Source organism: Ailuropoda melanoleuca, chromosome 8, assembly GCF_002007445.2.
Source record: "Ailuropoda melanoleuca isolate Jingjing chromosome 8, ASM200744v2, whole genome shotgun sequence".
Lineage (NCBI taxonomy): Eukaryota > Metazoa > Chordata > Mammalia > Carnivora > Ursidae > Ailuropoda > Ailuropoda melanoleuca.
Window position 1 is genome coordinate 79,540,994 of NC_048225.1, and position 26,908 is coordinate 79,567,901.

Below are 26,908 nucleotides of genomic sequence, written 5' to 3' on the forward strand. Positions count from 1 at the left end.
TCTTTCAACTCTTCGAATTAAATTAAAATAGAATCTGTTATAACTACCATGCTAAATTTTAGAATTTTGAGAATTTTAATATGCAGAAATTGTTAGAAAACAATGTTCAAAAGAAAATTACTTTTTCATCATCCTTATATTGCAGCCCTTTACTCTATTTGAATATCAGAAATAGTCCTTGATTGTCAGAATATATATTTAAGTTAATACTGGTTATTAAATTAAGGGGCAGTAATATGTAATATGCTTGTAGTAGTTAACATATACATTAGAAGATCAGAATAACTAAATCAGATATATATAAAGCCAGCAAAGCCAAAATATATTGGTATATAAATCTATAAAAAAAACTATGATCCTCAATATATAATATTGCCTACACCATGTTAAATGAAAGGATAAGAAAATTCTTTCCACAAATGGTTATTTTCTATAATGCTTGAGGCCCACAAACAGACACAGAGATGAGACACATGACGAGAGCTTAAGATGACACAAGTTCACCATAACTATACAACTACAAATATATTTAAGCAAGAAATATTAAGGAATGACTGACCTTAAACAGAACACTCTAAAGTGAACCCTTGCTAAAACTAGATGGTAGGTAAAAATCTTATTTTAAAGCAATGCTTGGATCACAAGAAAGTAAGTAAGACAACTTCTGAAGATACAATAGACATGCAACCAAATAAGAAGCCGAACTCAGAGAAGTGATATTAAAATATAATGGTGCAGAAGAGGGGAAAGACAAAGAGGACAATACTTATCTGGAGACAAATACCTAAAAAAGAAAAAACACTAAAACTGAGAGAGGCTGAAAAGAGAATTTGTGAACCAGAAGATAAATCTAAAGGAATTAACCAGAACTAAGGATAAAAGATAGAAAGATAGAAAATTTGAAACAGAGGTTAAGAAGCATAAAAGTATAAGGTTGAAAATATGGGCACTTAGAGACCCAGAAAATTTTAACAGACTGAAGAAGGAATATTTGAAGAATTCATGTTGACAACTTTCCAGAACTGAAAACAGACATAAATACAAAGAAATTATTCCTATCAAGTAGGATAATTCAAAAGAAATCAATAATTAGACACAGTAAGGCAAAACTGTGTTTCTGTCCAAAAACAAAATGATTTTAAAATCAAACAAATAGGGGCACCTGGGTGGCTCATTCGGTTAAGCGCCCGACTCTTGATTTTGTTGCACGTCATGATCTGAGGTCAAGAGATTGAGCCCCAGGTCGGGCTCTGCCCTGGATGAGAAGTCAGCTTGAGATACTCTCTCTCCTCCCTCTGCCCCTCCCCCACTCATACACCCTCTCAATTTCTCCCTCTGTCTCTCTCTACCTCTCTCTCACATATAAATAAATCTTTTTTTTTTCAAAGACCCAATCTATTTATTTGAGAGAAAGAGAGAGAGAGAGAACACACGAACACAAACAGGAGGAGAGGCAGAAGAAGAGAGAAAAGGAGAAGCAGACTGAGCCAACCAGGCACCCCTAAATAAATTATATCTTGGGAAAAAAATCAGACAAACAAAAGATAATTCACCTGACAGGACCAACAATTAACGAGGGAAACACTGAACAGCAATAAAAGAAGCTAGGGAAGTAAACTTTGGTTATTCACAAAAAGTTGAAAGAAAACAACTCCAATCTAAAATTCAGATCCTGACAAAACTATCCTGCAACAAAATGAGCAAAGTATTTTTTCATGTGAATGAGAACAAAGACTACTGCCTATAAGCCATTTCTGAAAAACGTGTGAAATTCTGTGCTTGAAAAATTCAGTAAACAAACTGGAGGACCTGAAACAAAATAAAAAGAAGAAAACCTGTAATCAATAAGTAATTTTAAATACTATTTGTAACATCAATTATACTATATAAATTATGGGGCTTAAGAACAAGTCAGAACAAACACACCAAAAAACGACATATAAATCAGAAGAGTGAAAAAACTTTCAATTCTGGAGCACTTGTGTTGGTCAGGGGAGTAAATAAGATATTAAATTTAATAATAAGATGCTCAATATCACTGATCATCAGGGAAATGCAAATCAAAACCACAAGGAGATATCACCTCACACCTGTCAGAATGGCTGAAGTTGAAGAAGAAAGAAGAAGAAGAAAGAAAGAAAGAAGAAAGAAGAAAGAAGAAGAAGGAGAAGAAGAAAAGCAGCAAGTGTTGGCAAGGATGTGGAGAAAAAGGAGCCCTTGTGGGAATGAAAACTGGTGCAGCCATTGTGGAAAACAGAATGGAGATTCCTCAGAAATTAAAAACAGAACTACCATATGATCCAGTAACTCCACTCCTGAGTATTTACCCAAACAATCTGAAAATACTAATTCAAAAAGATACGAGCACCCTATGTTTATTGCAGCATTACTTACAATAGCTAAACTATGGAAGCAGCCCAAGTGTCCACTGATAGATGAATGGATAAAGAAGATGTGGTGTGTATCTACACACACACATACACAAAGGAATACTAAAGAACAAAATCTTGCCATTTGCAACAACATGGATAGACCTAGAGGGCATAACAGGGTATAAAGCTAAGTAAACCAAGTCAGAGAAAGACAAATATCATATAATTTCACTCAGACGCAGAATTTAAGAAACAATATAAATGAACAAAGAAAAAAAAAGACAAACCAAAAAACAGACTCTTAACTACAAAGAATAAACTAATGACTACCAGAAAGGAGGAAGGTGGGGAGATGCGTGAAATAGGTGAAGGGAATTAAGACTACACTTATCACAATGAGCACTAAGTAATGTAAAAAATTGTTGAATTACTATACTGTACACCTGAAACTAATATAGCATTGTATGTCAACTATACTGCAATTAAACTTTTTTAAAGATGATAATAAGTTTAGATTCTGGTTAGGTGTTAAGTTTGGATCAATTTCAAGGATAACTACTGAAAGCATAGTAACAGAATAGGTAACATTTAAAACAGTAAAATGGTGGGAGAAGCGGGTAAAAATGTAAGAGAAAAACACAAAAAGTGAGACAAACAGCAAGCATTAAAAGAGTAATAAATATAAATACTAATTACATTCATGATAGAAAGGAATTTTAAAATATAACTATGCTATCTGCCAAAAAACACTAAAAACATAAAGACACTAAAAATCTGGAAGTAATAACATGAAAAATAATATACCAGGCAAATTTAATCAAAGAAGAAAAAAACTCAAGATGAAAAGCATTAATGGAAATGGAAATAGCACCTGGAAATGCAAAACTTCCAACTTAATAGTTGTATACCCAGTACACACATAGTAGCACAGCCTCAAAAATATATAAAGCAAAAATTCCTGAAGAAATTGACAAACCCACCAACATAGCAATAGATTAACCTCATCAACTCAACTGAGAAAATGGTATGACCTAATTTAAAAGCTTAATTTAATGAATACATATAAAACACTGTATCCAATTAGAAACATATATTCTTCTTAAGCATACATGGAACATTTACAAAATTGGCCATGTGCTGTATCACTGGATATGTTTATAATCTCAATAGGGCAGAATTTCTAAAATAAAACACAAAGGGCACTAATTGTAAAAGTGACAAATTCAATAACTCAAATTAAGAATTTCTGTTCATCAAAATCCATCATTAGAGACAAGAAGATACAAACTATAAGATGATATTCACAACATTCGCAACACCTAAGAAACAAGTTATTACTACCTTGAACATATATTAAAGCTTCCACAAGTAAATAAATAGAAGACCAATATTTAAAAAATGAGAAAAGACATGCAATGTTATTTCACAAAAACTAAAGGCCAATAAATGTAACATGCTAGCTTTAGAGTGTCAGAAAAATAAGAATTAAAACCACAACTAACTTTTCTTACCCACTGAAGTGGCAACCACTTAGTACTAATTACTGGCAAGGATGTGAAGAAATAAACTCACATATTTCTGTGGTAGGAGCTTTATATTAATAAAAAGACTCTGAAAACAATTTGATATTATCACAAAATCCAAAAACTACTGGTGTGTCTACCCTGTCACCCTCACTTCCTCTCCTAGGTACAGAATCTAGGGAAACTCTTGAACCTCTACATCAGGAGACAGGTACAAATATGGCCTTGATAGCAAAAACAAAAACTCTACAAAAACATCAAATGTATACAGACTGGACAAATGATAAATGGTGGTGCATTAAATGGAATATTATACCTTAGGGAAGATGAATCAACTACATCCACAGACATTAGGAACTAATCTTTGAAAAAACAAATCTCAAAAAACTACATATTATATCATTTTTATAAAGTCTACATATAGCCAAACCAAATAATATAGGGTTACATATATGTATGGTAAAACTATTTTAAAAAATCAACACATTGATAAACAGAAATATCAGAAAAGTAGTTCCGGACATGAGGTAGGGTGATGGAATTTGTTAGAAGCACAGGGGTAACCTGAATGGTTCTAGTAATTAACATTAAGAGCTCAGTTCATAGAGTTTCTTTTACTGTAATTCTGCTTCTATTTACATATTCATGAAATATACTCCTTTTTACATACCAACACAATTCTTTAAAATTTTGAGGGGAAGAATCTGGATTTTTTTTTTTTTTAAGATTTTATTTGTTAGCCAGAGAGAGAGAGAGAGCACACAGGGGAAGCAGAGAGGGAGAAGCAGGCTCCCCGCTGAGCAAGGAGCCCAATGTGGGGCTCTATCTCAGGACCCCAGGATCATGACCTGAGCCCAAGGCAGATGCTTAACAGACTGAGCCACCCACCTGTCCCCAAGAATATGGATTTTTTAAAAAAGTGATCTGCTCAATGGAAACACAGAATAGATTTTAGTCTGAAACATGAGAATGATTACGAGAAAAAAAATTAAGAATGTAACAAAGAAGCAGTCAAAAACACTGCTTGTTTGCCTTCCAGGTTTTATACCAACTTTTTTTCACAATTATTTTGCTATTTACTCTTAGCTTTTCTTGAATTTATTTTTTTCAGTGCAATTCCTTTCTAACCCATCCAAAATTGGGTTGCTTCATAATTCTTGGTAAAAATACATCACTTAGCTCATTGCCATATGTTAATTATTAAATTTACAAATAACATTAATATAAATGAACAGAAATACACTAATTGGGAAGGGATATATATTTGAGAATATGAATTGGTTGTAGATAATCTACAAGGCCAATCATCAGAATGAACATATTCGGGATAAGGTCTAGATCTATAGGTAGGAGATAAATATGGCTAAAAATCAAAAGGAAATGGTCATCACTTGTGTTGATCTAGATTACTTCTAAATAAAAATGGCCACATTTACCAAATGTCTGACTTATTTCATTTAACACACTAACTTTTAGATCTATCCACGTTGTAGTAAATACCAAGATTTTTTGTTATATGGCTGAATAATACACCATTGTGTTTATATACACATCTTCTCTATCCATTCATCCATTAAAGGAGAGACGCCGAAATATAGAGACATGTTTTATATATGTATGTTTTATACATATATGAAATACATACGACTGTATAAATATTATGTATTACATACTGAGCAGCATAGATTAATCTCAGCTAGTCTGGACTGCCGACATGGTTATCTCTAGACTCTTGCCTACATTATGGAATGTATTCACTAAATAAAGGAAAATGATATTCTGTAACCTAAGTCAGTGAATTGTTTTGGAGCAAAATGTATTAGTCTGTTAGCATTGTTTAGTAATAATCAATGAATTTATGATTTGTACGTGGTTTCAGTGGAGTCTTTAAAAGCTGGTCATGTAAAAAATGTACTGACTATGTGACTAACTTAAAATAAGAGATCCTGACCACAAGCCAACTTTGGATTCCTATTACTTAGGTCCTTGAGACACAAGCCAGTAGTAGTTCTAAACCTAGAGACAAAGCAGTTCCTGTGTGACCCAGTGTGGAAGAACAAAAAAGCCTGGGACCTGAAATCGCCAGACCCCTTTCAATGAGTATCCTCCTTCTGCTTAGCTGTATAGTACCCACTGCCTTTAATCAAGCCGTTCCAGAAGTATAAACTATTTGACTCCTGTGAGTCCTTTCATTAATCAAACACTTAAGGTGATTAATATATAATTAATGTGTATATATATATATATCTGTATAGATAACACAACACATATTATATATACACACACATATGTCTCCTAGCTCTCTCTGTCCCCTGAAAACGCTTACAAGCACTGACACTCGAGCACCAATGAGCACACTTAAAACCCAAATCTTGGTGTTTTTTTTTTTGTTTTGTTTTGTTTTTTTTTTAAAGATCTTATTTATTTACTTGACAGAGATAGAGACAGCCAGCGAGAGAGGGAACACAAGCAGGGGGAGTGGGAGAGGAAGAAGCAGGCTCACAGCAGAGGAGCCTGACGTGGGGCTCGATCCCACAACGCCGGGATCACGCCCTGAGCCGAAGGCCGACGCCCAACCGCTGTGCCACCCAGGCGCCCCCAAATCTTGGTTTTTAAATAACATTCTCCATTATGAAAAAAATAGGGCTTCTTGGATACATTGCTGATTCCAGGACTGGGGCAAGGTGATGCTGGAACACCTTATTGTCTAAGAATGTAAGAAGGTACTTAAAGAATGGTAAGAACATGTCAAAAGAATGTGGAAATAACTTCAAAGAGTTCAAACTAGCCAAATACGGGACAATTTGTTGATTTTTAGTTCAAAAATGATTCTGTGAGGCACCTGGGTGGCTCAGTCAGTTAAGCATCTCCCTTTAGGCTCCTTGCTCAGTGGGGAGCCTGCTTCTCTCTCTCTCCCTCTGCCTGCCATTCCCCCTGCTTATGCGCTCATGCTCGCTCACTCGCTCGCTCTCTCTCTTAATCTCTCCCAAATAAATAAATAAAATCTTTTTAAAAAATTTTACTTAAGGGGCGGGCGCCTGGGTGGCACAGCGGTTAAGCGTCTGCCTTCGGCTCAGGGCGTGATCCCGGCGTTATGGGATCGAGCCCCACATCAGGCTCCTCTGCTGTGAGCCTGCTTCTTCCTCTCCCACTCCCCTTGCTTGTGTTCCCTCTTTCGTTGTCTGTCTCTCTCTCTGTCGAATAAATAAATAAAATCTTAAAAAAAAAATTTTTTTTACTTAAGAGTAATAAAATCCTATAGCTGTACCATCGCTTCTCTAGGTATTCTACTATGATTGGGAGTATTTATTTTCCCCAAATTTTTACCTACATAAGTAATACTGGCATATAATCTTTACACAGTACTTTGAATCATTTCTTACAACAAATTTCTAGCTATATAATGATCAACTCACATTTTCAGCTTTCGTCTTATGTATACATTGCCAAATGTTCTTCCTGGAAAACTAACAACTCTCTTCCCTTCCCTTTCCCTCTCCGAAACTCACGCACAACCACACACAGCAAACAGCATTTCCAATTTTGAAAATTCCTGAGCCATATCAATTAGGTGACTCCTTTGGAACCTTATACTACTTCATATTTTGCTTTTATTATTGGGGAAGGTGAGTATTATTTCATGTGTGACCTGGCCATTTGAATTTTCACTTTTTCTGAATTCTTACTTTTTTTGAATTTTCATTTTTTTTTTTTTTACCTTTTCTTTTCTTTTCTTTTTTACCCTATTGGAGCTTTCATCAAAAGGACGAAATGGATATAAAAAGCTTTCATTATTTTGAAGCAATTAAACCAGTTATCTATCATACTTAAAATACCTTTCCTAGTTTCTTAAAGTGTTGTTCATTGTTAAAATTGTTTATGTAAGATGCAGGCTTCTTTCTTAATTTCTACAGTCCTATTATTCTTTACATCATTATTTAGCTGAGTTAGACTCTCACAGTAAGTGGTTTTCCACAAATAGTTTACTTAATCCCCACTTTCCACACTGATCTGCATAATCACCTTTACGACAGGCTAATAAATTCTTCATTACCTTTCAGTTCCATTTTAAATTTTATTGTGCTCCTTTTGTTACAGCAGTGTTAGAATACATTTTAATAGGGGCGCCTGAGTGGCACAGCGGTTAAGCATCTGCCTTCAGCTCAGGGCGTGATCCCGGTGTTCTGGGATCGAGCCCCTCATCAGGCTCCTCTGCTATGAGCCTGCTTCTTCCTCTCCCACTCCCCCTGCTTGTGTTCCCTCTCTCACTGGCTGTCTCTATCTCTGTCGAATAAATAAATAAAATCTTTAAAAAAAAAAAAAAAAAGAATACATTTTAATAATTTACTGGGTAAATGCCCTTGTGATTATTACACCTCTGAATCATTCATCCTACTAATGAACTTTAAAGTCAGTTGGTCACACATCCTGTACTCTTAAAAAATAATGAGTTTTTTATGGAATCTCATTAAATTAACAGTTATGGCAACTGGTCTACTCAAATTGTTCTATAATTGCTTTAATCTCAATATTTTTAATTTTTCTTGAAAATCATGTATTTCATTACAACTCATTTTTAATAGTATGCATAAGCACTGTCTAAATTATTTTAATCTCCTATATATTATAAGTCAATTTCAATTGTATATTGAAACATTTTATATGAGGTCTTTTTTATTTGTCCCTCTACACTCATCATCTTAAGATTTTCCCAGCTTCAGGGCACCTGGGTGGCTCAGTTAGTTAAGCGTCCACTCTTGGTTTTGGCTGGGGTTATGATCACAAGATCATGAGACTGAGCCCCACATCAGCTCCACGCTCAGCGTGGCGTCTGCTTGGGATTCTCCCACCCTCTCTCTCTGTCCCTTCTGATGGACAAATCTTAAAAAAAAAAAAAAAACAATAAATGTATATCCTTTGATGCAAAGAATAAAGTGAAACAAGTATCTATTCAACCAAGTTTAACTGATCTCACTCAAAAAAACAAAAAAAGTCTTTATAACGGCTTAAAGTCATGCACCAAGTGGACTCCGTTAAGTTTTATCTCATCTCTACTTTTCTCCCCCTTGATTACTCCTCTCCAGCCATGATAGACTTCTAAACTATGTCAGGCATGTTCTTACCTCAGGGTTCACTGACTATTTAACCCTCCGCCCAGAATTTGGGAATCCCAGTGATACTCACATGGGCTTGCTCCCTCACCTCCACTTTGTTCAAAGGTAGTCTACTTTGATGACTATTAGTACCTCTCCTAATAGACTGAAGGCTTGGTTACAGCAGAGGTTCTTCGTTTTGTGTTTGTTCAATCATGAATCCCCAGAGCCAGTAACAGTGCCTGGTAAACAGCAGGTACTCCAAAATATAAATACACAAATAATTTTAAAATTTTTTTAAAAATCTGTTGGTTGAATAAATGAGTATTTAAAAGCATAGGCTCTGAAGCCATAATGCCTGAGTTAAAATCTCAGGGCCCTCCTCTTACTAGTTATATTACCTTGAGCAGCCTCCTTAACTTCCGAGTGCCACAGTTTTCTCCTCAATAAAATAAAAAATAATAGTAATAGTACTTATCTCATAGGGAAGTTTGGAGAATTAAAGTAGTTAATACATGTAAAGTACTCTAATTCTTTAATGTTCATGAAAAGTAAGTGTAAAATAATGACGATTGAGGACTATTATTACTACTTTAATTCATTCATGAGGTATACTTCAAAATCTTCCAACATGTTTAAGTTTTAATGAATTTTCCAAAACTTTGTATCAATTTTTGCTTTATATAAACTCCAATGCTTATACTATGTCACACAAATTATTAGTACTTTGGGGAACTATACCTTTTCTTTATGTGAAAAATGTTACCTGTCTTTTATGCTTTTCTCCTTGAGTCCTATTTTGGTATGCACTTTTTTTTCTTTTGTTGTTGTTTTTGTTTTTGTTTTTGCTATATTCTTTAGTATTCTTACATTTAACAGGCTTATTATCCTCAACTATTATTTTCAACCCTTTTTGTGTCAATTTGCTTTACATCTATCTGTTCTAAAGAATATAGCTAGAAATGAAGGGTAAGCCCTCAGCACAATATGTCCTATCAGTTCTATCCCATAAACACTAGTAGGATTTCCTCCTCAACAACTTCCCTGTCCTCCAGCAGATGCTAAGGTTAGAGTCTTCCAGGAGACCCAGGCTTTGTCATCCTTGTGCACACTTTCACTCTGTAAACTGTGACTCTCATGTTAGGCAGCCATCCTAAGTATTTTTTTAATCCTCTATAAATTCTTTTAAGTTTTCAGTGTTAGGATAGTAATAGGTCAATGGGATTTCTTGTGAGTGAAGGCTGGAGAGATATTAACACACTGATTGACTCAGGGTAGTATCTCAAACCAGAAATCTCCTTTATTACATGATAATAGTAAATGCTGCTCTAAAAATTAAAATAAAACAAAACAAACCACTATTCTTATTACTTTTCTTTTTCACTCAGATTCAACTTCCTTTGTTTCTAGCTCATTGCTAGAAATTCAAATAAATATTATGTAAATGGCAATAACAGAAAAACCTTTTCTTGTTCCTCTATGAAGAGACTGTCAATGCCCTGCAGCCAAAGACCAATAGAAACACACACCTATAGTTGAACAAGTTTTAATTACTGCTCACTGTAACAAAGAATATAACACACTATGGGTAAGAGAGAGGTAACTCAGTTAAGAGCCAACTCATAGGATACAGGCTCATGTTAAGTGTTTGGAGGAGGGCTCTGGATGGGACGCTGTCAAGAAGTGGGGGTAATTCTGTGATTGAGCATCTTAACAATTCTTACCTAGAGGGAGAGAACACTACAGTAAAACTAAAGTTGTAAATCGTAAAGCAACAGCAACTGCTCATATTAGCCAGGACAACAGTGTCTTTGGTATTTTGGGGGGCTTACACAGTGACTTTGTTCTTATATGTGCTTAGACAGTTTACGAAGTGACCTTATATTTGTTTTACTTCATCGCAGTCACAGAGTGGATTTATCTGATGTTGATGTTTTGTGAAATTATAGTCAAAAAGAAAACAGCAAGGTCCAGCTGTGAATACAAAGCCTGTTTCCAGATTCAAAGACTGCTTTTCACTCTCAAGTTTTTAAGATATGTTTCAACTTAATGCTTTAAAATTTCTCCTGATATATCCCATTATGTCTTATAAAAACAAGAAGATCTGGTGTTTTCACTGTTGTTCAGAAACAGATGCAAACCAATCTACGATCTATTAAAAAAATAGGCCAAATACATGCATGCATATGAAGATAACCTAGGATGATCAGAGTAGTTATACCAACTAACCATGAAAGTAATAGAAGTGGTCATCTAAGTAGTGGGAAAAAGAAAACACAAACAAAAGCTGCATGATCCAAAAGAATTTTCTTTTTACTTTCATAAAAATAACCACACTACACATAGCGTGAATATATAAATGAACATGCATATAAAAACACCTCACTGTTTCCCTCTTACTATGAAGGATAATATTAGGACAATTTCTACAATCTGAATAGGATACAGAGATTAGATAATAGCACTGTATCCATGTTAACTTTTTGAATTTTAAAATTATATTGTGATTACAGAAGACAATACCCTTGTTTTTAAGGAAAGACACACTGAAGTATTTAGAGATAAAGGATCATGTCTATACCTAACTCAAACAATCCAGAGAAGAAAATATATGTGTACATAAGCAAAAGAGAGAATGAGAATGAACAAACAAATGTGATCAGATGTTAACTTCTGGACAATCTAGATAAAGGATATAAAGGAATTCCTTTTACCATTTTAGTTACTTTTCTCTAAGTCTGAAATTATTTCAATATAAAAAGTCAACAAATTTTAAAAAGTCCGGCCTCAAAATTAGATTTGACAAAACAGCATCCTCAAGTTAAAGATGGAGAAAGTAAAAGTCAAAACAATCATACAATTAATTAGAAGACAGGTGAAGCTGAAGTTTATTTTACTCAAATCTGTAGTTTACTTCCCACAGAAAAGTTTAACATTTCAACATGATGAGTAATTCATCAACAGATTATAAAGATCCCTGAGAAAAACAATCTGCTGATTGATTATTCATAATTTCATCTTACAGAATTTCCTTCCTTTCAAGGTCTGATGTTCCTAGTATTTAAAAAAAATTTTTTTTGACTCATCATTGATGAGCATAGAAATAGTTGTTTATGCATGAGAACTAAGTACTGATCAATGCCACAGCACTTAAGACAGTTATGTTTGTGACAGGACATTCCAGTAAACTAATCTATGATTTTAAAACGCAGGTGATTATACTCATCGTACCACAAAAACATACTGCTATATATATCATTTACCTGAGAACTGCCACTGAAACCAGGAGGCTGGCTGTATTCTGTGGAATCAATAATACTACTGCAAAATGAAGAAAGAAAAATATGATTTCAGTGTTTATATTATTCTAGCAACAGGAAAGGTAAATCTAAACTACATCATATCTAAATCCAATATTTCTAATTTCTAAGCAAAGAAAATATTTATTGGCAATAATTTAATTAGATTATCAAATAAATGCATAACCCATAATCAAAAAAGTCAGCAAATATTTAAACAATTTACGAACCCTTCACCCCACCACCTTAAACACACTATGAATGAATATCAATAGGCAATAATCACAAAACTCGTGTATACAGAAATGTATCTGCTTCAAATTCATTTTCAGATAGGAACATATTTAAGGAAAAAAAGACTTAAGAGCATTAGGAAAGGAGCACAAGCAAGCAATCAAAGCTACAGTTAAGAGATCCTATTATACCACTAAAGAGCTATATGTCCTCAGACACATACTTTATAACAATTCCATTTCCTCATCTTCAAAGTGAGATGAGTGGGGACTCTCTCTAGATTATCTAGAGTCCCTTCCAGGTCGAAAATGTTATGATAATCATCTTATGCGAAGGAAAACTACCAAAGCAATGGAATAAATGGTAAAATACCAATAATCTTTTTTTCACAATCCAATACCTATACACAGGTTTCTGTACCCAATCAAAAACATAATCTGCTTTCTGCATTGGTTCTTTTTACTTGGTTGTACCTTCTGTGCATTTTCCGACCTAAGCCTAGAATAATCTCTGAAACTATCTTTTTCTTCCTATTAGTTCTATCTTCACCACGCCTATATTCTTCTCATCTTTAAATAAATTAGCCTATGAAGTCCATTAAACCTGAAAATGGCAAAACATGTATCAACCACGATAAACCACAGTTATTTACATTTTTAAAAATTCTCCTTCCCTATTACCACTATAAAAATTATTTATATTGTCTACCCTAATGAAATTTACACAAGTGAAGGTACTGATTAAGACAGTTGTCTATACATAAAATCATTCTTTACTTTACTATTCAAATAACCTCAAAAGTTATAACATGAGAAGCATTCTTAAGGGTACACAGAGTGGGTTTGAATTTTACCCTTGAGCAGCTAAATGACTCTGGGCAAGTGATTAATCTTATTTGGCCTCTAGCTTCTCCATCCATTAAATAAGGAAGAGACTTCAGAGAGGTGTGAAATTTAAATAACTATGTTCTGAGCATATTTCCCAAAAAATGGTAAACATTCAATAAACTTTACCCTCTCGTAATACAAAATTAGTCAATAACATACAACCACACGTTTAAAAAAGTAACAATAAATCAGATGGAACTGTCCTCACAACAGTCTTTAAAAAAAAACACAACACATATTAAAAGATCTTAATTCCTTGTGTTTGTAACTGTTCCTACAGTAAGGCTCAATTATACAAGAAAGAGCCTTCAAAGCACCCTTTGAAGCTACAAATTAAAGAATTAACACAATCTTGTAATGGGTTGTTTTTGATGAAATGTAACCAATGACCACTGTCTTTGCACAGAGTCATGCACTGCATGACTGGATCATGTGCTACTTTTAGCGTACTCCATCTAGGACTCACAGGGCTAAAAATGAAAAAAACATGCATTCAAAATCTCTCTGTTCGGGGCACCTGGGTGGCTCAGTCTGTTAAGCATCTACCTTTGGCTCAGGTCGTGATCCCAGGGTCCTGGGATCAAGCTCAGGCGTCAGGCTCCCTGCTTAGGAGGAAGTCGGCTTCTCCCTCTCGCTCTGCTTCTGCCCCTCTCTCTCTCTCTCAAATCAATCAATAAATAATAATCTTTATAAAAAAACAAAATCTCTCTGTTCCTTTCACTAATGAAATCTAATCCCCTAGCATTTTTATAAACATTAATAATATTAGGTAGCTGCATTTTAGAGGTCAGTAGAACAGAGCATTTCTAGATATTATTTTTATGGTATTGTAATTCAGATTTGATTGCAAGCCTGAATAATGATATTGATATATCAGTGTCTACAATAAGATAACACTACATGTCAAATACATATTTTTAAAAATACCCGTCAATTTATAAAAGATATTGAAATTACAGGTTTCAAATGGTATTTTATTAATAATGACTGCAGAGTTTGAAATTTATGTTCTATCAGATCTTAATCTTATTCACTAGGAAAAATTTATTGATGCATACAAGGATTACAAGAGAAGAAATCTGAGAAACAAATCTCTTTAATTTTTCTATATAAAATGTGTGTGTATACAAAGTAACGTTAAGTAGAAGAAATTATTAAAAAGCACTGACAGTCTGGGTCCTCTTGATTCTGGCGCTATACCACTTCTTAACTCTAAGTCAATCAGATGGTAATGACAACAATGACAGAAGCACCATTATGTTCCAGGCACTGACCTAAACCATTTAACCCTCTTAACTCTAAGGTATCATTCACATTTCTCAAATCAGATACAGAGAGATTAAGCATTTGGTCCAAAGTAACAAAGATAGCAAACGGCCGAGTTAGGATTCAAACCCATGCAGTTAGGCTCCAGAACCACAATGCTATATCTATATTCCCTAGGCACATCATGTTCTCTAACTGAAGAGGGGGGAAGTCCTGGATTAGTTCACCCCAACTCACAGACATAACATAAGGAGAAAAGTGAAAGAATAACAACCTATGACTATGAAAGAGAAACAATTACTTAAATCATTAAAGTTACAAAACTTTAATAAAAACATAACAAATGGCAAGGTCAAGAAAAGCATTTCAGGGTAGTGACTAAAACTGATTTAGGAATAATATACTTTAATCAAGATGGGGGAAATGATTAAAAAAAAAGAAATCCCAATGTTTTCACTGAGAAAACGAGAAGCTTAGCTAAATACATAAATGAAAACCATACAGCATTAATCCGAATTACAAGGGAAATTCAGAGCTGTGCAACTAGATGTCACACAACTACTCTCAGACTAGTAAGTCAATTTCACATATAAGGTATATCCATAATGAACAGGTAGCTTAGAGGGGCGCCTGGATAGCGCAGTTGGGGCGCCTGGGTAGCGCAGTCGTTAAGCGTCTGCCTTCGGCTCAGGGCATGATCCCAGCGTTATGGGATCGAGCCCCACATCAGGCTCCTCCGCTAGGAGCCTGCTTCTTCCTCTCCCACTCCCCCTGCTTGTGTTCCCTCTTTCGCTGGCTGTCTCTCTCTGTGTCAAATAAATAAATAAAATCTTTAAAAAAAAAAAAAGAATAGGTAGCTTAGAGAAAATAGTGGTTCATTCTTGGTAAAAACACTAGATGACTGTCATCTTTTGACTGGGCTTTTATTTAGAAAAGATGGTTCACATTTAAACTACCAATAGATACATTAGCTAATTAAATTATAGAGAATTTTTTATTCTGTGAGCAAACTACAGCATATTAAGATCATTTAAGGCTGAACATTAGGGGCACATGGGTGGCTCAGTCAGTTAAGCATCTGCCTTCAGCTCATGGTCATGATCTCAGGGTCCTGGGATCGAGCCCCATGTCAGGCTCCCTGCTCAGCGGGGAGTCTGCTTCTCCCTTTCCCTCTGCCTCTGCCTCTGCCCTCCCCACTTTATGTGCTCTCCTTCTCTCTCTCAAATAAATAAATAAAATCTTTTTAAAAAATCATTTAACGCTGGACATTAAAAAATAAAAATGAGGGTTTTAAATGAATAAGGGAATTGAATGGATAAAAAAAACTGCTATGTACACACATGAAATTAGACTAACTGCTAATTAATTTGTTCTTTCATTAGTATAAATTTAAGAATAAACCTCCAATTTAATAAACTATATGGGGCTAGAGTCAAAACCTGTTCCCTTGGAGTATTTTACATTAAATTATAAACCAGTACCCCCAAAACAAAGCATGCTAAGCAACATGTAACCTGAAAATAATGTGATTTATAAATTTTAATAATGATTAATTAAAATCAAATATGGTTTTAATTTCTTAAAACGATAAGGTATGTTACTATTTTATTTCCTTTCTACCATAGCAATAATCCCTAATATTACAAATACATAAAGAACCAAATTACTAGCTTTTCTCAAAATAATGTTTTCTGTCAGTTACTTAACACAGAGGTCTTCCTCTGCTACATCAAAGTGATCATATCAGTTCTTTTATGTAAGAACTGAAGTGTTGAATTCCAAATTAATGGTAAATCTAATTTACTAAACAACCAAAACTCTTGTGGGCCCCACGTCTGCGAACACCTCAAGAGACACTAGAAATCAGTCTTCATGTTTGTTTTTCCTTTCTGATTCTACCAAACCCTTTAACATTTGAGACAACTATTCAAGCAAATCATCCAATATCAATGTGACTCATCTGTCTACTAACAACAGCAGCAGCTAACATCTACTGGGTGCTTACTAATAATAATAATAATAATAATATGCACTAATAATGTGCCAGGCATTATTCTAATTTCTTTAAATGTATTATCACATTTAATCAGTGGAGATAGGTATTATCCTTATTTTACAAATGAGAAAACTGAGGTGTACAAAAGTTAAAAAACTTGCCTAAGATCATACTGCTGGTAAGTTGTAGAGTTGAAATGCTCTTGAACCCAGGCCGTGTAATTCCAGAATCCTTAAGGAAGACTGCCAAAATGACATGTCTTCTCTTCTTGAAGAATATCACTGCCCTCCCACTTTTGAACCAAAAGTTTCTATCTTCTTTTCAATGTTTTATTCTCGACTCTGTGATGACTTCCAAAACTCTTTCACCTCCCAAGGCTTAATGAGCTCTACAATAAGGATTGCTTGCATTAAAATGCTGGTTATGCCACTAATCGTATGATACTGGGCAAACTACTTCATCTCTGGGATGCAACTCCCTCATCTGTACAATGAAGAGGATTAACAAACCTACTGCAAAGCATCTGTTCTGAGGGTTATATGAAAAAGAACGTGTAAATTACAAAATGGCACCTAATACATAGATATCTCTATGATAATTACAACTTTTATAAATAAATACAGTTCTCTAAGACAGTAATAATTTCTTGATTTTAATGCAAAATCCAACTGAAAATTAACAGGAAATCTTTTCTAATACACTGTCTTAGACTCTTTACAAAGAGATAATACTATTACTCACCTTGGTATGAAAGACTTCATCATATTTTACAACAAACTTTGTGTAAATGAACACTGCTCACTACAAAGGACTTTTTAGCAATACATAGTTTGGCTTTTAAAAATACTGGGCTCAGGGGCGCCTGGGTGGTGTCGTCGTTAAGCGTCTGCCTTTGGCTCAGGGCGTGGTCCCTGCGTTCTGGGTTTGAGCCCCACATCAGGCTCCTCTGCTGGGAGCCTGCTTTTTCCTCTCCCCNTGTCGTCGTTAAGCGTCTGCCTTTGGCTCAGGGCGTGGTCCCTGCGTTCTGGGTTTGAGCCCCACATCAGGCTCCTCTGCTGGGAGCCTGCTTTTTCCTCTCCCACTCCCCCTCTTTGTGTTCTCTCTCTCGCTGGCTGTCTCTCTCCGTCAAATAAATAAATAAATCTTTAAAAAAATAAAAATAGGGGCGCCTGGGTGGCACAGCGGTTAAGCGTCTGCCTTCGGCTCAGGGCGTGATCCCGGCGTTACGAGATCGAGCCCCACATCAGGCTCCTCTGCTGTGAGCCTGCTTCTTCCTCTCCCACTCCCCCTTTGTGTTCCCTCTCTCGCTAGCTGTCTCTATCTCTGTCAAATAAATAAATAAAATCTTTTTAAAAAAAAATAAATAAATAAATAAATAAATAAAAATAAAAATAAAATACTGGGCTCAAAGATTACATAAAACTTCAATTCCTGAAACGTAAAACTCTAAAAATCACATACTTTCTGTGACTTATTTGAAAGTAAAACCTGCCCTGAACAGATCTGTTATCATTTCACTATGAACTTTCATGTTTCAATGCTAAAATATTAATGTGCTTGATTATGTGGAATGGTCTCTTACTCTTCCATCAGTATTATATAATAATTATGCAGCAAGGAGTGGGAGACAGACAGAACACTAAATACTGAAACACTTCTGACTCCAGAGGTTTCAAAAAAAGTTACAGGAACCCATATATCACACAGCTTGGATTTACTTGAGAAATGCAACTTCAATTGTAAAAATATTGAGCTCCAGAGTACACATCTATGGTCTCTAGAAAAAGAAGAAATTCAGTTTGTTTTTCAAAGAACATAAGTTATTAGAGAACTCCAAAAAAAAAAAAATGTTCGCCAATACCCTTATTAATTGTCCCTTTTTAATTGTACATGGTTAGGAAGGGTTGTAGTTACATAGCGCATAGGGAGACTGTATGAACCTAATATTTATACTGCCTTTTAAAATGTCTGTAATTCCATAATTAAAGTTGAAAAAGAAGAGAAAAAGGGCAACTCACTTTAAAGTTTTCTTTATAACAAGTTTCCTCTCCCATCCCAAACCTCCACAATCAAGGTATACCTAAAATAATCAAAGAGGTGAAAAGCTCCCCCTATGACTTATCTGACAAGACAAAAAGCAAGAGGATCTAATCTCATTATATGAATGGAATCAACCAGGAATGGTTGGTATATACCAACAATTTGCTTCACACCCAAAGACTTAACTTCAACTTTCCTGGCTCTCTCAAGTCCACAAACTTGATTTCAGGGGTTTTGTTTTGTTTTGGTTTCAGGTGTTTTTAAGACATTATAGAAAGATATGTAACTTTACAGAGTTGAGAGTAAAATAGAAATCTTTACCTTATCTTCTCCAAAAGATGAAATAAGCTAAAGATATAAAACTTGAGTATTAAATATATGAGTTTTCTCTTATGAAAAATATTTATATCTGATTTAAAGATTTATTTAGACACATCTCAATAATACATATTCACTACCTACTAAATCAATGTTTACATATTTTTGAAGTATGATTCCCCAAACCTACATTCAAATCTCTGGGATCCATCTCAGACCTAATGATGAGATGTGGTTGTAGGGTTCAAAAATCTTCATTATGAACAAGAGACTTGGTTAATACTTACACACACTGGAATGTGGCCTATTCACACCTTAGATTTCAGAACTGGAATGGACTGTTATTATCGTCATTAAGTGGTGACGAATTATACCTTACAACAAGAACTCAAAGGTGTTTTTTAAAAATCCTGAAATGCCTACAAATCAAATGTAAATACCAAAGTTTCAGAGTTAAAAGCATTTTATTTCAGGGGTGCCTGGGTGGCTCAGTCGTTAAGCATCTATCTTCGGCTCAGGGCATGATCCCGGTGTTCTGGGATCGAGCCCCACATTAGGCTCCCCTGCTGGGAGCCTCCTTCTCCCTCTCCCACGCTCCCTGCTTATGTTCCCTCTCTCACTGGCTGTCTCTCTCTCTCTGTCAAATAAATAAACAAAACCTTTAAAAAAAAAAAGCATTTTATTTTAATTTTTGGGATCAAAGTCTTATTTACATATTTTAAGTAGAAAAATTAATTTGCCATCATAACTTATTTTTCATCCTATAGCTATGCAATCATGAGAGCAGGGTTCTAGGGTCTGTCATATTCACAACTATATATCCAGTGACTATACAAGGTTTTATACATGTCTTATATGTCCTCCAAAACTGGCTGAGTGACTGAAGAATAAATTCTTCAGACATTCTAAATAAAGAAACTGCACAGTTCCAGAAAAGGTTTTTATGACTTGCTAATTCTCTACTATCTATCAATTTAATGAGAAATTGCAGATGTGGGACGCCTGGGGGGCTCAGTCTGTTAAGCGTCTGCCTCTGACTTGGGTCATGATCCGAGGGCCCTGGGATCAAGTCCCATATCAGGCTCCTTGCTCACTCCCTCTGACACTCCTCCTGTTTGTGAACTCACTTTCTGTCTCTCCCTCTCTCTCTCTGATAAATAAATGAATAAAACCTTTAAAAAAGAAAGAAAGAAAGAAAGAAAGAAAGAAAGAAAGAAAGAAAGAAAGAAAGAAAGAAAGAAAGAAAGAAATTGCGTATGTATAAAGAGTATCTGCTACATTATTGCCAAGGAACTTTTTCTGCATTTTGTGCTTCTTTTTGTTTTAGCGCAAATTAAAAATTCTGTAAGATTCTTCAACGTCCTCCATCTCCTATGACTTTAATTTTAACTCCTTTGCACAGTATAGCATCAGGGTGAGGCAAGTAACTCCTTAGTACTCCCAACAATAAAACAATCAACTACTGATTTTACTACTTTTCCCACACCACACATAAACTTCACTAAAAAACAGCAACACATCACTTATGTTCAAAAGTCCTCAATGCAAGTATAGCAGAGATTTGTTAAGATCCACCTAATCTTGGAGATATGGAACAAAGTGTCAGCCTGTGTGTGAAGAATTTCCTCTGTTGTTACAATTTCTCTCTTGGGTGAAAGAAATAAAGACTAAATAAAAACTCTTTAAGTTTATATAGGAAGATCTGTTTAAAATATATAATAAATTAGAGACATACTTGTAAGGATTAGAGTTTGACTTCACCATAAAAACATTTCAATTCCTGGGGTGCCTGGGTGGCTCGGTTAGTTAAGTGAAGGGCTACTGATTTCAGTTCAGGTCATGATCTCTGGGTCATGGGATTAAGGCCTGCGTTGAGCTCTGTGCTCAGCAGAGTCTCCTTAAGATTCTCTCTCTCTACCCATGCCCCCACTGGCAAGCTTTCTAAATAAATAAACTTTCAAAAAAATTTTAATTTTTATATTTTAAAAAAGTTATCTCCCCAGATAAAGCAATTGAACTAATAATTAATGTCAAAAAGTACCAAGAACCTAAGCATTAATATGTGAAGAAATATCCATTAACACCAGGTCATAATCCAGCCAAAGACCTAATATTCAAGAATAAGGAATGTGGGCGGCGGGGGGGGGGGGTTGTGCCTTGGTGGCACAGTCAGTTAAGCATTAGCCTCTTGGATTTGGCTGAGGTTGTGATCTCAGGGCCATCCAAAACCATCACCCACCACCACACACACTTTTTTTTTTTTGTAATGACTCTAAGTAAATAAAATTGCACAGGTAAATATAATTGTTCACTGATGCAGGTGAGTTAAAGAAGAATTTCATAATCTAGTCCACAGCCATTATGAAGTATCAAATTCCTTGAATTTCATTAGTTTACTCAGTCTAATTAAAAAATATACAAATTCACAAGGTATTAACTCACTACCCTATGTATATATTCTTAATAATATATAATTCTAGCATTGATAAAACAACCCTTTGCTTTTCCTTCCTATTATACCTACATTTTGATTCAACTGGACCTTTGTCAATAGAAACACAAATGAAAGGTAAAGTCTCAAAAATACCTGTTAAAAGTAGTTAAATAAAAACAAAAGTGTCTTCCACAAAAGTCTTATCTTTTTTTTATTTATAAACCTCCCTCTTCTATACCACAGAAAACCTTAATAAGCAATTCAAATTTTAAACTTATGAATATATCTTTCAAAAAAATGAATCAAATTTATGACAAATAGGAAGTCTCTTATGGGGGACGCCTGGGTGGCTCAGTAGGTTATGCATCTGCCTTTGGCTCAGGTCATGATCCCAGGGTCCTGGAATTGACTTCCGCATTGAGCTCCGTGCTCAGCGGGGACCCTACTTCTCCCTCTGCCTGCTGCTCCCCCTGCTTGTGTGTGTGCATGCTCTCTCTGACAAATAAATAAAATCTTTAAAAAAAAGAAAAAAGAAATTCTCTTTTGGGTAAAAGCATTTTAAAGACTGAAGAGTCTAGGTCAAAAAGATTTTATTTACTGTATTTCTATTGTATTTATTTACTATTTTATCATAGGAAAACAAAAGTTAGTCCGCAAATTTAACTCCAATAACTACCTGGATCACATTAAAGCATATCTACCCTAAGCAGATAAAGAAGTTTAAACTAATACATTATCTCCAAACTAAGTTATCTCAAGTTCTGAAAACACAGACGTGAGAGACTAACAATTAACGATTCTGAAATACTTGTTTAAAGACAAAGAATAAAGCAGTTATGAGACAATTATTTCTAAGATAGAAAACACATCAATGGGAGGCTTTTAAAAATTTACAAGCATAATTACTGAAAATGGCTTTAGAGAAGATTTAAAATCTAAATTTTATATATTAGATTTTTTGGTCTAAGAATGATTTAACCTAAAAATCATCACTGTCATCATTATCAAGAGGAAAATCTCAACAAAAATGTTTCATTTTAGTATTTAAAGTTTGAGCTACAGTTAAACATTAATATCCTCTGTATCAATATATATTAATATATTAATATCATATATTAATAATCCTTTAAAAGAGTGTATTAAAATAGATACGCTCATACTTGTACTCTCAGATAAAAGGACCAATCCCATTTGGCAACAGGTAAAAAAGACTGTGCTTTCCTACCACTCTCTAATTCACTCATAACGACACATACAGTATAAACTATAGCTCACTATGAATTGTGGAGACTTTCTCCCTCACAATCTAAAGCAGAATGAAAAAGGCCCTGAAAACAGCAATCTTCAGCTTAAACTAATTCTAATTAGAGAAATCTGTAATGGATGAAGGCTCCAAAGTGTTAAAAAAAATTCAACTGATTTTATGAAGGAAAAATCACACACTCCCTCCCCACCCCAAGCACACTCCAATGAAGCCTGGCTAACAGCTTTTGTTCTGCTGTTTTTTAAAGATCGAATTAGTTTATTTATTAAGTATACTAAAGGTCATGCTTCAATCAAAATCTCACAAACTAATAAATTAAATAAAACTCGAGGTTACATATACTTTCATTCAAAAACATATTTTAAATCCTAATATGTATAAATGCTCATATAAAAATAAAGGAGTATAAGAAGAACTTAATAGTCACAGAATTACGGTACACTACGGGAAATACACAAGCTAGTACACACAGCACAGAAGCAGGAACAAAATAATTAGAATTTTTTTGAAGTGTTTAATTCTATCTCCTCCTTCCCTTCTCCCCTATAGTCTTTAGGGAAATGGTGTATCAAAAAAGAATACAGGGGCGCCTGGGTGGCACAGCGGTTAAGCTTCTGCCTTCGGCTCAGGGCATGATCCTGGCGTTACGGGATCGAGCCCTACATCAGGCTCCTCCGCTAATGAGCCTGCTTCTTCCTCTCCCACTCCCCCTGCTTGTGTTCCCTCTCTCGCTGGCTGTAAAAAATCTTTAAAAAAAAATTAAAAAAAAAAAAAAAGAATACAGAAGAGTTTACCCTTGGTTGGATTCTTGGGGGCGGGGGGGGGGCGGACACTTTCGGAAGGGGGAGCTATGTAAGAGATGAGTCCAGAAGTTTCTAGGCAAAAGGAACAGGTGTAAGTAAAGGTAGTTTAACATCTGTTTTGGGAGTTAAATTCAATTCTAAAGCACAAAAAAAAGATACAGAAGGCCATGCAAAAGAATTGGATCTAAACCAACTTACATGCAGTGAAAAGCCACTGACAAGCAGGAAAGAAACATGATCAGATTTCTGGCAATACACCGCAAGAGGAGAGTTAAAAGACCACTGCTAGACTCCATGTGACATGGAGGGTCTAACAGCAGAAAGTGAATACACAGGAAATGAAAATTATAGCTAATCATGGTATACAGAAGATAAATTCCTAGGGGAAGCGGGGTTAAAGAAAAGTTACATTTCTTTTGTTTTTCTTCTCATTTAAATATATAATCTAGGGGCGTCGGGGTGGCTCAGCCTTTAAGCATCTGCCTTCAGCTCAGGTCATGATCCCAGGGTCCTGGGATGGAGCCTCGCATTGGGCTCCCTGCTCAGCAGAGAGCCTGCTTCTCCCTCTCATACTCCCCTCACTTGTGTTCCCTCTTTTGCTGTCTCTCTCTCTAATAAATAAATAAAATCTTTATAAAATAATAATAATAAATACATAAATACATAATCTAATCATTAACTTAGAATCTATGTAAGGGATTCAATGACCAGACATATAAAGAGGTCCTCATTACAGAAGAAAATAAATGAATCAACAAAAACGCTTTTTAAAGTAAACCTGCTGCTATAAAAGAGACCAGAAACATTACAGTGAGTAATAAAACGAAACTGTCTTACGTTTAAATAACAAGGCTAATAATTATGGGGGAAGAAAGTTACTATAATTGGAACTACACACTATTTCTTAAAAATAAAGAAAAATAAAATATTGATAGGATAACATAACATGTTTAATTTCACATCTTAAACTTAAGGATCATTTCCTAAGAGTATTTAAGGGCTATATCATTTTTCCCAAGTGTTTCTCTCAAACCTTGATATTCAAATTACTTGTTCTACAAAAATATCAAAATACTCTTTTGAAGAAAGTATTATGTTTGCCTGTTTTCCCTTCTTCAACTACTAAGTTAACTCTGGCAGAACCTCACTTAAATAGCTTTGCATAGGATGTTAGTAGTTCTTCAAAAAGTTTTCACAGACTTCACAAAATCTTAAATCTTTTTTAAGATCTGCTACTTTTTTTTTTAAGATTTTATTTATTTGACAGAGAGAGAAAGAGAGAGCAGACAGAACAGTGGGCAGAGAGAGCGCAAAAAGCAGGCTCCCCCTGAGCAGGGAGCCCAACATGGAACTTGATCCCAGGACCCTGGGATCATGAACTGAGCCAAAGGCAGACGCTTAACCAACTGAGCCACCCAGGCAATCCTGCTACTTTATTTTATAATCAACCATGTCTCATCTCTTCCCCCACTAAATCCTAATACAAGGCACCAAATCCTCTCTTCTAGACTGTTACTTGCTTCCTAACTTTTACCACACTTCCAATGGCAGGGGCTCAGGACACAGTCTCTTCTCTATCCTCTACATGGGTATCCTAGTAAACATTTTAAAATCTAAATCAGATCCTGCTCAAAACTCTCCCATGACTTTTCTTTTTTAAAGATTTATTTATTTATTGGGGGAGGCAGAAGGGTAGAAGGAGAGGGAGACAGAGTCTATCTTGGGGCTCAATCTAATGACCTTGAGATCACAACCTGAGCGGAAACCAAGAGTGGGATGCTCAACTGACAACAGCACCCAGGGGCCCTGACTTTCTATCATATTTACACTCTATTCATGTGTCAGCTTAAATGTTACCTCCCCAGAGAAGCCTGACTATACAAACTGTTTGGAACTACATGCTATTTCCAGTCCTAATATGCCCTAATTTTTTTGCAAACCCCTCATATCCTTAATTTTTCTTCCTAATGTAGTACTTATATGTTTTGTATTACTACTACTACATTATATATTTATTTGTTTAGTATCTCCCCAAGCCTCACACAGACACCTCCCAAAAGGTAAGCTCCATTAAGGACAAGGACTTCGCCAACTATATTCCAACAAATACAACAGTGCCTAGCACGTATCAGGGGCATTCAATAAACAGAGCCAGTTAACTTAATATAATATTATATTGTCACATGTTACAAAAACCTATCAGCAAGAGACTGAAAAACAAAAACATGGACACAAGAGAAAGAAATGCTACCATTAAACAAGAGGAGGACAACGGGAATTGTCGGCGAATACTTTGTGAGATGACAATTTTTGCTTACCTTTATACACTCACACAGTATTCCACTGACAAAGATCTCATGTATATGAGAAAGTGAGCATTAAACTTAAAGGTAACAATATCCCACAGACTGAGTCATTTCCAAGTGTATTAAAGAAAATAGAATATAAAGGAAAAAAGTTGAATTACACAGCTAATGTGACTCTAGAATCAACTAGAACCCACAAGGATTCTCCATAAATGGTTAATGAGGAAAATATCAAACACCCCAGGAACTTTCGTTAACTAGAAGGTCCCCTGTGCCCCTTTTCCCGCATATCATATCAAACTAGATCCACCATAGCTTTCCTGAACTGACACAGGTTTTGAAGGCTGGTGTAATTTCTTGTACTGGCACTGAACTGCCTGATAATTCATATATTATCCTAAAACTATTTGTCTAAAAAGCTTCCACTGGGCCATTATCCTAAATGGATTAGCAAATTAAAAACATCTAAAATTGCTCTTACTTTGAACACTTCAAGCAAAAAGTTCAAATTCCAATTTTAGGTAGGATATATTTCATCAACTAGAACCTCAGAGCTAGAAGGAACCACAGACATTTACTGTACTTCACAAATACTTACTAAATGAGGCCAGTCACTACTGCTACTCTAAAACCTAGGGAAACAATCATGAGCAAGACAAATATAATCCCTGTTCTAATAAAGCATATAAAAGAGAAGACAAATTAATGACAAGAGTAACGAAGAAAATACCAAAGTTATTAGGGGAAAAGCCCAAGGTTTTACTTTATCCAATTTCTCCCTAATATTACCTATCATTTCATGTTCTCAAATTATAGATTTTTAAGATCATTTGATTTTAACTTACAAGATATTGAAAGCTACTATTATTTCAAGAAAATCACCAAACTTTTAATCCAACAGTGAATTCATAATATTACAATATTCTCCTATTCATGGCATGAAAATTCAAAGCATTAAGGAACAGATGGTCCATCTGAATCTCATTTCTAGATCACGACCAAAAGCAATTTCTCAGGGGTTTTGTACATTACGTGGAAAAGGCTCCCAAGGACTAGTACCATATGTGCATTTT

The 26,908-nt window shown here is 35.1% G+C and overlaps 1 protein-coding gene across 3 annotated transcripts in view; it reads right to left on the reverse strand.

The window, feature by feature from the left end:
* COP1 (COP1 E3 ubiquitin ligase) overlaps positions 1-26,908 on the reverse strand; it is a 236,812-nt gene that overhangs the window by 141,334 nt on the left and 68,570 nt on the right. For all 3 annotated transcript variants that reach the window (XM_034666759.1, XM_011226884.3, XM_019801271.2), the window contains one exon: positions 12,252-12,309. In XM_034666759.1, coding sequence (XP_034522650.1) covers positions 12,252-12,309 — 58 coding nt within the window. The remainder of the gene's footprint in view (positions 1-12,251; positions 12,310-26,908) is intronic.